The sequence below is a fragment of the Nerophis ophidion genome, linkage group LG22 (genome assembly GCF_033978795.1).
Source record: "Nerophis ophidion isolate RoL-2023_Sa linkage group LG22, RoL_Noph_v1.0, whole genome shotgun sequence".
NCBI classification, from domain to species: Eukaryota; Metazoa; Chordata; class Actinopteri; order Syngnathiformes; family Syngnathidae; genus Nerophis; species Nerophis ophidion.
In genome coordinates this window covers 35,683,115-35,695,466 of record NC_084632.1, presented here as the reverse complement: position 1 = coordinate 35,695,466, position 12,352 = coordinate 35,683,115, and the positions used below count along the sequence as shown (strand labels likewise).

The window sequence follows — 12,352 nt, the reverse complement described above, 5'->3', positions numbered from 1 at the left end:
ATCTACGTTCCCATCCTCACCTATGGTCATGAGCTTTGGGTCATGACCGAAAGGATAAGATCACGGGTACAAGCGGCCGAAATGAGTTTCCTCCGCCGGGTGGCGGGGCTCTCCCTTAGAGATAGGGTGAGAAGCTCTGCCATCCGGGAGGAACTCAACGTAAAGCCGCTGCTCCTCCACATCGAGAGGAGCCAGATGAGGTGGTTCGGGCATCTGGTCAGGATGCCACCCGAACGCCTCCCTAGGGAGGTGTTTAGGGCACGTCCAGCTGGTAGGAGGCCACGGGGAAGACCCAGGACACGTTGGGAAGACTATGTCTCCCGGCTGGCCTGGGAACGCCTCGGGATCCCCCGGGAAGAGCTAGACGAAGTGGCTGGAGATAGGGAAGTCTGGGCTTCCCTGCTTAGGCTGCTGCCCCCGCGACCCGACCTCGGATAAGCGGAAGATGATGGATGGATGGATGGCATTCAGTTTTGGTGCCTTCAGTGACAATCTACAATGTAAATAGTCATGAAAATAAAGAAAACGCATTGAATGAGAAGGTGTGTCTAAACTTTTGGCCTGAACTGTTTATATATAAATATATACATACACGAAAAGGTAAATATTATGAAAAATAAAAAGGATGAATTATATATATATATATACGCACACATATATACAGTCTACACATGTATATGTTTGTTTATATACATACATATTTATAGATAGATAGATAGATAGATAGATAGATAGATAGATAGATAGATAGATAGATAGATAGATAGATAGATAGATAGATAGATAGATAGATAGATAGATAGATAGATAGATAGATAGATAGATAGATAGATAGATAGATAGATAGATAGATAGATGGATAGATAGATAGATAGATAGATAGATAGTACTTTATTAATTCCTTCAGGAGAGTTTCTTCAGGAAAAATAAAATTCCAGTAGCAGTGTACAGAGTTGAGATCAATTTAAAAAGTAAATATTGGGGGTTTAAATGGAAACAAAATAGAAAAATATTACAATAAGAATAAAAATAAAACGCAACAATGGGAATAAAAATATAACAGTAGAATAAGAATATAACAAGAGAAACTAGGCAGTAGTGACCATGTTATGAAAACAAATTGCACTGTTATTGTTTTGCCCCCCCCCATCCTAGTACCCCCCGCGTCCCTCCCCAGAGAGGAGTTGTACAATCTAATGCCGTGTGGGACAAAGGAGTTTTTGAGTCTATTGGTCCTGCACTTGGAATGAAGCAGTCTAGTACTGAACAGGCTCCTCTGGCAGGTCCAAAACATATGGGTAAGATCGTCTATCCCTCGATGATACCTATCGCAAATTGGATCCAGTCCAGGGAAAATGCGAGCCAAGTTGCTTTTGGACCAGTCGACTCTGTGTACCACCTTAGATTGTATGACCCTGCTCCTTGCACAGATCGAAGAAGGAGTGGACTCGTTTCAAAACCGCGTCCCAGGTGAAGTGAAGTGAATTATATTTAGGTATCTTTCTTTATTTCTATGTTGAGTGCCGAAGGCCATGTTGCACGTAAATCACCAGTCATCGTGAGGCATGAACTGATGTCTGTAAATTGTTAAGAGATTTTGCCCTTCAGTTCAGTTCAGTTTCAGTTCGAACATGCATACGATTTAATATAATGCGTCACACAATTCCAGTTGTTTTATTACAGCATGTCCAAAAAGGAGTAGGAAGAAGCAGACCTTATTTAAATGGTAAATGGGTTGTACTTGTATAGCGCTTTTTTTTAAACTTTTTTTAAGATACTTGTATAGCGCTTTTTCTACCTCTTTTAAGGTAAACATTTATTTAATCCTACCTCTTTTCATACCATAACAAATATATTAAATTTCCTTGTTTTCTGTAACAGAACAGTGAACAAATAAATAATAAATAAATAATATACCATAGTGAGCAAACAAATATAATATATAAATACATAAATATAATATGTAAATGCATAAACAATATTTGTCTCAATAAAAAAAGAAAAAAATAGGGTTTGCAATGTTAATCATTATTCTTGTTCTGTGTACTTTGTGAACACTTGTAGTTTGAACAGTCTCTTAAACTGATTCATATTGGTGCTTTATTTGATTTGTTTGGTTAATCCATTCCATAATTGAATACCACATACAGAATATGGAATATGAATTGAGTTTAAGTAAAGAGTCTGTCTTGGTTGCAGGGTCAATTTTAAACCAGGGAAGTGCTTTCGTACAAAGTCCCTAATTTGCAAATATCGGTAGAACTGGTTTCTATGAAGGCCAAATTTGTGGGCTAATTGATCAAAAGACGCAAATGTAGAGATCACTTATGGATCAAATCCCTGCAGTCTCCCAGGTTACAAAGGCCATATCACTAACAGAGGGCGTAAATAAAGGGTTTAAGTTGGTTGGAGATGAGAGATGCACACAGTGTAGTCCAAATTGTCTTTTAAAATGAACTCAAATTTTAAGAAAACTTTTACTTTCATCTAATATTGCATTTTTCAGCAAAACAAATCGAAATATAGGGTGCAACAATTGCTTCTTTCTGTTGGTTTTGTCGTCAAATGTCGGATTGTAGAAAAGCTACTGCATGATGTACAAGGTTCTATAGCAGAAATGTAAATGTTAAGATGCAATATTATCGAATGATCTTAATTCAAATAAATAGGTTACACTAAATATCAGTAACATATTTTAAATGTGGTTCACAGAAGTTTAAAATACTGTTATCCTATCAAATTCCAGAGCTAGACAATCACTAAAAGCAAAAATGTTCTCAGCAGGCACAACATTGATACAACGTTGATTATACATAAACAAACACTGATTAAACGTGAAGAAGGCATTCGACCATGTCCCTCGGGAAGTCCTGTGGGGAGTGCTCAGAGAGTATGGGGTATCGGACTGTCTTATTGTGGCGGTCCGCTCCCTGTATGATCAGTGCCAGAGCTTGGTCCGCATTGCCGGCAGTAAGTCGAACACATTTCCAGTGAGGGTTGGACTCCGCCAGGGCTGTCCTTTGTCACCGATTCCGTTCATAACTTTAATGGACAGAATTTCTAGGCGCAGTCAAGGCGTTGAGGGGTTCCGGTTTGGTGACCGCAGGGTTAGGTCTCTGCTTTTTGCAGATGATGTGGTCCTGATGGCTTCATCTGACCGGGATCTTCAGCTCTCACTGGATCAGTTCGCAGCCGAGTGTGAAGCGACCGGAATGAGAATCAGCACTTCCAAGTCCGAGTCCATGGTTCCCGCCCGGAAAAGGGTGGAAAGCCATCTCCGGGTTGGGGAGGGGACCCTGCCCCAAGTGGAGGAGTTCAAGTACCTAGGAGTCTTGTTCACGAGTGAGGGAAGAGTGGATCGTGAGATCGACAGGCGGATCGGTGCGGCGTCTTCAGTAATGCGGACGTTGTACCGATCCGTTATGGTGAAGAAGGAGCTGAGCCGGAAGGCAAAGCTCTCAATTTACCGGTCGATCTACGCTCCCATCCTCACCTATGGTCATGAGCTTTGGGTCATGACCGAAAGGATAAGATCACGGGTACAAGCGGCCGAAATGAGTTTCCTCCGCCATGTGGCGGGGCTCTCCCTTAGAGATAGGGTGAGAAGCTCTGCCATCCGGGAGGAACTCAAAGTAAAGCCGCTGCTCCTCCACATCGAGAGGAGCAAGATGAGGTGGTTCGGGCATCTGGTCAGGATGCCACCGGAACGCCTCCCTAGGGAGGTGTTTAGGGCACGTCCAACCGCTAGGAGGCCACGGGGAAGACCCAGGACACGTTGGGAAGTCTATGTCTCCCGGCTGGCCTGGGAACGCCTCGGGATCCCCCGGGAAGAGCTAGACGAAGTGGCTGGGGAGAGGGAAGTCTGGGTTTCCCTGCTTAGGCTGTTGCCCCCGCGACCCGACCTCGGATAAGCGGAAGAAGATGGATGGATGATGAAACGTTGTCATGTTGTTCCAACATTAAGTTTGAGTTGCTCAACGTCAGTATCTAATTCAACAAGTTCTCAATGTTTCAATGTCTTGTGCCTGCTTGGTTAATAATGAATTTGTATTTGATTGAGAAAAACAGGAATTATATCCCCAAAAAACATTAGAAATAAGTTTGGTGATAAAGAAACCATCATTAGATCAATATTTTGAAAATTAAACAAAAAAGAAAACTGAGCTCTGTAAGCAAGGTAGGGGATCATCAGAGTGGGCTGTTCCTTATGTTGGGGGGTTTCACGTGGTGACAAATACACATGTAATAAATGTACGGTTGTTGAGTAACTGGATGACATTCTAAACATTTCTTTTTACATGTCATGAATAATAAATATACGCCTATGGATTGTCCCAGTAAGACTGCCTGTAGAAAGTATTCCCAGAAAGTGAAAGTGTGGATGTTGTTAGAACTTTGACGAAAAACAAACACCGAATTTTGTCAATTTATTTTATGTTCTTGTGCTGTTTCATGTATTTATGAATGTCCTAATACAGTGGTACCTCACTTCACGAGTACTTCAACTTATGAGTAATTTGAAATAAGAGCTGTTTCTCTGCTTTTTGTTATGCTTTAGGTTGAGACCATAATTTGACATTTGATCATTCAACACAATCTTGTCCTCTCTGACTACCATAACTGAGTAAGTGCGAAGGATGAAACTAACCGAAACAGATAATCGAACCATTTTAAAGCATGTCCTACCGTGTAGTACATGGGTGTCCAACTCTGGCCCCCGTGTTATTTCATTTGGCCCTTGAGGCAATAATAAATCAACATTAGAGCTGGTCCACCGGTAATATACAGTGGCGGTGCCGCTGTATCACCGCATTCAACGCTAATTCTCATACTTGCCAATCCTCCCGATTTTTACAGGGGAATCCCGAATTTCAGTGCCCCCCCCGAAAATCTTCCGGGGCAACCATTCTCCCGAATTTCGACCCGTACAACAATACTGGGGGTGTGCCTTAAAGGTACCAATTTTAGAGTCCTCTACAGCCTGTCGTCACATCCGCTTTTCCTCCATACAAACAGCGTGCCAGCCCAGTCACTTAATATATGCGGCTTCTACACACACACACACAAGTGAATGCAATGCATACTTGGTCAACAGCCATACAGGTCACACTGTGGGTGGTCCTATAGATAACTTTAACACTGTTACACCACACTGTGAACCTACACCAAACAAGAATGACAACCACATTTCGGGAGAACATCCGCACCGTAACACCATAAAAACACAACAGAACAAATACCCAGAACCCCTTGCAGCACTAACTCTTCCGGGATGCAACAATATACACCCCCGCTACCAACAAAACTCGATTTTGCATGTCACTATAAAGTTATATAAGCCTTGCTTGTTCAATATTCAATGCAAAACTTGCTTGGGTCCCTATTGAAAGGTTAAGTTGTTCAACTTGGGCCCGCAGCTTTGTTCAGTTTAGAATTTTGGCCCACTCTGTATTTGAGTTTGACACCCCTGGTGTAGTAGATTCGGCAAAGCGGCACGACCGCAGCGCCGTCAGTCAATTCAGCTTCCATGCCAAAACAGCATCCACACAGCGAACATTAATTTATTAAAATATGGAGGGGTCCGTGTACAACATAAACAACAATTCCCTTGTTTTTGTTGTTACATGATGGACACAGTGTTGCCAGATCTTATGAGAGAAACAAGCAACCATGAAAACAAGTCGGGACCCGGGGTGGACCACTCCTCTGTGCATCAGTCGGTGACGTGTCTATACTGCTGACTCATCTACATTCAAGATGATCCCCTGCTAGCCCCACTATGGACTGTACTCTCACATTATTAACCGTATCCACTCGATATCCATTACACCGGTCGCCATATCTGCGGTCCCTTCTAAGGTTTCTCATTGTGCCCATTGGGTTGAGCTTTGTCTCGCCCTGATGTGGAATTTGAGCCGAGGATGTCGTTGTTGCTTGTGCAGCCCTTTGAGACACTTGTGATTAAGGGCTACATGAATAAACTTTGCTTGATTGATAATCAGCGAACTTGGCAACACTAGACAAAAAAGCAGCTCGCAGAAAACACGGCAAGATAAAGTCCAGTATTATTACATTTTATCATAGAACTACTGTGGTTGTTTTGGTAGTACGTAATTTTCTGTTGAGTTTAAATCAGTATTTATTGTCAAAAAGTATGTTTTACCTTGTTAAAAGACATGTTTTATATTATATTTGCTGGGTGGATTGAGATACAAGTGTATTGAGTTACAAGCTCTGTCATGGAACCAATCGTGCTTGTACAGGGTATCTGCAGGTTTCAGCAAGTCAAATTTAAGACTATTTAAGACCTTTTTAATGCCACCTTGAATGAAAAATTAAAGACTGAAAAAAATGATAAAAAATCTATAAATATAAGCGATGGTTGGGGATACCACTGTACTACAACCTCAATGACAATCAGTCAAGTTTACTTTTTGTATGTTTATTAATAAACAAACTGATAAGCACCACTCTGCCAAACAGCTTATCAAAAATCTTGAGAGATCCAAAAACTTTGACATCCAAAACAAACAAACCAACACCGACGCCAGTGAAAACATAATAACCGAGGTGAGGGTAAAAATAAATTACATTTCATTAACACATAACGAGACCCGTTGACTTGGTCGAAGAGCAGGTTTTGGATGTGAGGTGCTAATCCGTGTCTCGTAATATATGCTGTTTTATCCTTTCCGCGGGAAAATGTATTAGCAACCTGAGAATCAGGAAACATCACACGAAAAAGATCGCCAATCCCGTCATTTGAGGTGTAGGATTGATGTTTCACCACAGTGTGCGAGATCCATAACACCTCGGATTTTAATGTTGCTGTCCCGCCGAAGATTAGTGTCAGGTCAGTGCTGCTAGCGGCAGTTGTTGCTAGCTGGGGGTGCGTTGGCGCTGGCAGAACTGAGAGATGCCCGGTGTTTGTTTTTGGCTCTCTGCCGCGATTTTATGCTTACCACACTGCATGTGCGATTCGACCGCTCTAATTCCCATGGTGCCAGGTTTGAAATCCCTCTTACAAAGTATGCACCTGGCCTCCTCGGGATTGGCAACAGGCTTAAGCCAGATTTTAAACCGGCTGTCCTCCAGTCAACGCTCGCAAAACTTGCATTTCCCCATGCTGACTGAAAGGAAGGAGTCTGCGCGCGACTGACACTGAAATCACTCACTTTTACTCAAAGACATGCCGTAACTTTTACTCAAAGACGCGCCCTGGAAAAAAAACAAAAAAAAAACTGGCCCGGCAATTTAAGACCATTGAGTACTGAATTTAAGACAATCTTAGGAATTTCTAATACATTTAATACCTTTTAAGGCCTTAATTTTAGACACATGAATTTAAGACTTTTTAAGGATCCGCGGATACCCTGTTGTAAGTTGAGGTCCCACTGTAGTAACTTTTACTAGAAAACTCTTAGACATCCACAGCACTATAGATACTATAAGCTACACAAAAGATAAAATGGAAAATGTGCAGAAAGTAAAAACTTACTTGTTTTTGACTCCTGAGGCCTCAGTGTAGCCATGGCTCCAGACCGCAGAAGTCTCGTGGATTTCAGTCGCAATTGGAGCAGAAGGGTCCACTCTTAAACATCGGATATTACTGCAAATAAAGTAAGGATCACGGCAAAACCCCAAGTTCATTTAATGAGTCATTTAATGTGAGAGTATTAATTGTTTAGTAGTGGTTTTGTTCTTACTTAAGAAGCTCCAGGCTCTTGTGGTCCAGGTTGAGACGGGGATTTCCTGTGAGATCCAGTTCCTGAAGTTTGGGGGGTAGGGATTCTGGCAGAGTAACCTCAGTTAGCTCGTTGCAGCTCAGGTCAACACACTGACAAAGAGGAGTTTTGAATGATACAACAGTGACATTAATTAGAATATTTAAATGAGTCAGAGATGGACTACGGATTTTGGTTAGTTATGAGAAATGTATCATCTATGGAAATCATTCTTCTGTTTAGAAGCAGAAGACTAAATAATGATTGGATTGTTAATCCACTAAAAAGGTAATCATTACTAAACTACTTGCAATATTGAATAATCACAGAGGGGGTGGGGTTATGTTTTGATAAATATAATTATTTTTCACCTCATAATAATGTAGGAGCTAACAGATTTATGATGGCTTTAAACAAATGTTATCCAGACAAATAACACATTTTCCAGAAGTTTAACAATACCTAAACAATTATTGTTGGCCTGAGGAATTATACCACACAATGATATCAAAATACTAAATTGCTTTTTCAGTACTCTTTTCTCTAGCCCTGCTGTCCCACTAAGGGAGTGTGTTTTAACATCCTACACTGGTTAAAACTGCATATTTTTTATTTGTCCAGAGTACAGGACACGCAAGCGTTCATCACACGTAAAAAAAAAAAAGGCAATGGAATATGCATTAACTTTGACAGCCCTACTGAAAATACACTATAAGATTCATATGCTTAAGGAACGTGTGGCCAATGTTAGATAAGCATATGATGTATTATTTACTTATTAGCTAAAAAAAACATAAGCAGTGTTCAATACAGTTTGGGAACAGAGCTACTAAATGCAACAATTAACGCTGCAAAACAGCGCTACTAACAGCAACAATTAACGCTGCAAAACAGCGCTACTAACAGCAACAATTAATGCTGCAGAACAGAGCTTACTAACTGCAACTATTAATGCTGCACTTTAGCCAATAAGGAATTTATTTGACTAAAAATTAAATAATTCAAACTGTTACACTGTTACTCTTGTCTTGATTGTTCCATTTTCCTAAAGAGAACATTTGTATCACAATTTCTTAAAGGGGTCATATTATGATTTTTTTTTCTACATTAAAACACTTCCCTGTGGTCTACCTAACATGTAATGGTGGTTACTTGGTCAAAATGATGCATAGATTGTTTTACAGACCATCTTTAAGCCCCTTTTTGACTGTCTCTTCAGGATGCGCAATTTTGTGGGTGGTCTTATTAATGTGTTTCAACTTCCGACTGCATCTTTTCCCCACCCATTGTGTTGTAGTTTTCAGCGCTTCCATACTGAGAGATATAATTGAGAACTAAACGCTACTTTATATTACAAAACTAAAACAGCAGAGGATGCATGTCCAATGTAAGACCCAGTCTGCCCCACAACGAGAGGAAAGAGGAAAAAAAGGAGCTTATTGAATGCAGCGCGGACTACAATGGTGGACGCGTGCAAAACACTTTGGTTACATTTTTACCTTATATGGATAAACCACTGACGGTTTTCCCAATTAGTGACATCCCCAATTGTGCACATTTCAAACAGCTCGTTTGGCGGAAGTAGAAAGGAAGGCAAGATTATTTAATAAATATTGCCGCCATGCCTCCACGATTTGATTTTAAATTTTTGTATAATAGCGCCTCTTTTAAGGCGTTTTACACAAAAACTAAGCAGTTTGTTCTCTCACTGTACCGAAAGTTAACCGAACAGTGACCTTAAAATCACGGTAATACTGAACCATTATTATAACATATTGTTTCACTCATTGCAATTGCTCACAATTATATATTTTTTCCTAACTAATAATAATATTTTTTAACTGTTTTAACCATTAATACAAGATATGTCCGATAATGGCTTTTTTGCCATACTTGCCAACCCTCCCGGATTTTCCGGGATACTCCCGAAATTCAGCGCCTCTCCCGAAAACCTCCCGGGACAAATTTTCTCCCGAAATTCTGGCGAAGCTGGAGGCCACGCCTCCTCCAGCTCAATGCGGACCTGAGTGACGTGCACAAAGAGCGTGACTGCCCAATGACGTTATAACTGTAGAATGATCGAGGGCGACTTCTTGGTTTCTTATGAGGGTTTATTGTTAGGCAGTTTCATTATCGTCCTCCCAGCAGTCCGAATTCGTCTACCTAAAGCAGTTCGTCTGCCAAAGAGCAATGTGTTGTGACACTCTTAAACAGGACAATACTACCATCTAGTGTACATGCATATGGTTAGAAAAACATGGATGGAATATTCAACCCTGAACTCAACAATGAGTAGATGAGTATTATGTGTGTAAATAAATAAACACTGAAATTCAAGTATTTCTTTTATTTGTATCAATCTATCTATCTATATATCTATATATCTATATATATATATATATATATATATATATATATATGAAATACTTGACTTGGTGAATTTATGAATCTAGCAGTAAATATACTCCTCACCTCTTAACCACGCCCCGCCCCACACCACGCTCCCCAACTCCCACCCCCCACCTCCCGAAAATCGAAGGTCCCAAGGTTGGCAAGTATGTTTTTTGCCGATATCCGATAATGTCCAACTCTTAATTACCGATTCTGATATCAACCGATACCGATATACATAGTCATGGAATTAACATATTATTATGCCTAATTTTGTTGTGATGCACCGCTGGATGCATTAAACAATGTAACAAGGTTTTCCAAAATAATTCAACTCTTCTTATGGAAAAAAATGCCAACTTGGCACTGCCATATTTATTATTGAAGTCACAAAGTGCATTATTTTTTTAACATGCCTCAAAACAGCAGGTTGGAATTTGGGACATGCTCTCCCTGAGAGAGCATGAGGAGGTTGAGGTGGGTGGGGTAGGGGGTAGCGGGGGGTGTATATGGTAGCGTCGTGGAAGAATGAGTGCTGCAAGGGGTTCCGGGTATTTATTCTGTTGTGTTTATGTTGTGTTACGGTGTGGATGTTCTCCCGAAATGTGTTTGTCATTCTTGTTTGGTGTGGGTTCACAGTGTGGCGCATATTTGTAACAGTGTTAAAGTTGTTTATACAGCCACCCTCAGTGTGACCTGTATGGCTGTTGACCAAGTATGCTTAGCATTCACTTGTGTGTGTGAAAAGCTGTAGATATTATGTGATTGGGACGGCACACAAAGGCAGTGCCTTTAGGGCACGCCTGCAATATTGTTATCTGAGTGGAAATCGGGAAAAATTCGGGAGAATGGTTGCCTCGGGAGATTTTAAGGAGGGGCACTGAGATTCGTGAGTCTCCCGGGAAAATCGGGAGGGTTGGCAAGTATGACTGGGAGACGCAACTGCTCTGTACTTCTGCCTACGTCCGTGTACCACTCCGTACAGCGGCGTTTTAAACAGGCAGAAATTTTACTTTTTTAAACTGGTACCAATAATTTCCGATATTACATTTTAAAGCATTTATCGGCCGATAATATCATCAGTTAGTCTGTAATTAATACAAGTAATAACTTCAAATTAAAAAAGGAAACATGTAGCCCATTTACTGCAATGCATGCTATTGTATTTTCATACGCCTGACAAAAAACTGCCAATTTTTTTGTAGTTGTTGAAAGAAACTTTCAAAAGGTTTCTCTCTGAGAAATGTTAGATTAAACACCATCATTCCACTAAAATATGCAACAAATAATTTGAGCATAAGAACACCTAACCAACTTATTCCAGGCAAGTGAAATGAAGTGAAATATCTTTATATAGCGTTTTTTCTTTTCAGACTAAAAGCCCTATTATCTACACTTTTTAGCTACATTTAGGCTGGAACCCTCAAGCTACTGGCATGGTCGCTCTACCAGCTGAGCCAAGCTGCCCCTGCATTTATTGACTGCTCACCTTTATCTCAGGCAGCTGCAGGACTTCTGGGAAGGCATCAATGCAATTTGAGTGTGCGGACAGTGTTTGCAGGCACTGACAACTCAGGATGGTCGTGGGCACCGTCCTCAGTCTGTTGCCGCTTAGATCCAACTCCTCCAGACGCTCCAGTTGTGCCAGTTTACTACAAAGGGGAAATGCAGTTGTATCAAAATAATAAACCTCAGCTATTTATCAAAAACATACTTTATCAGTTCATTGTGTGTTTAATGCTACAAAGTTTCAGCCTTAATCAACTAGCTTTTGAAACCGGCGCCTGCTTCAGCAGTATGTGTAAACCTTCAAGACCAAATGTGAAGAGCTTGTTGACTATCTTTTGTAAGCGTCATCTGTCAGAGTTAATAAAGAAGAAGTGGTGTTGATGGCTTGGTTTATACATGTATTTTTTGAACAACAGAATCCCCTCTACTGTAATTTTTTGTCAAATGTCATGCAACTCTGTTTGGGACAGAAAGTAATTGGTCAGTCAGGTGTCTTGGATTCGCCTCACAGGAGGCACCATCAAGTGCAAGGGTGTCCAAAGTGCAGCCTGGGTGCCTTTCTAGGCCTTCAGTGGATTTATTATTGGACCGTGATACATTACAAGGACAAATTAAACATGTTTTAGATTAAAACATTAAACAACCCCAAAAAATACAATAATAAAAAAAAAAACTGCCCCAAATCCTCAAAATAAATGGAACCATAAAAGCAAATTATCCGATGACAT

General features: G+C 40.7%; 1 protein-coding gene across 1 annotated transcript in view; it reads right to left on the bottom strand.

Annotated features, from left to right (window-relative positions):
- The window catches only part of LOC133540823 (PH domain leucine-rich repeat protein phosphatase 1-like), a 64,701-nt gene that overhangs the window by 10,691 nt on the left and 41,658 nt on the right, over positions 1–12,352 (bottom strand). The window contains exons 12-14 of the mRNA XM_061883773.1: positions 11,605–11,767; positions 7,707–7,837; positions 7,499–7,609 (exon numbers count right to left, since the gene is read on the bottom strand). Coding sequence (XP_061739757.1) covers positions 7,499–7,609; positions 7,707–7,837; positions 11,605–11,767 — 405 coding nt within the window. The remainder of the gene's footprint in view (positions 1–7,498; positions 7,610–7,706; positions 7,838–11,604; positions 11,768–12,352) is intronic.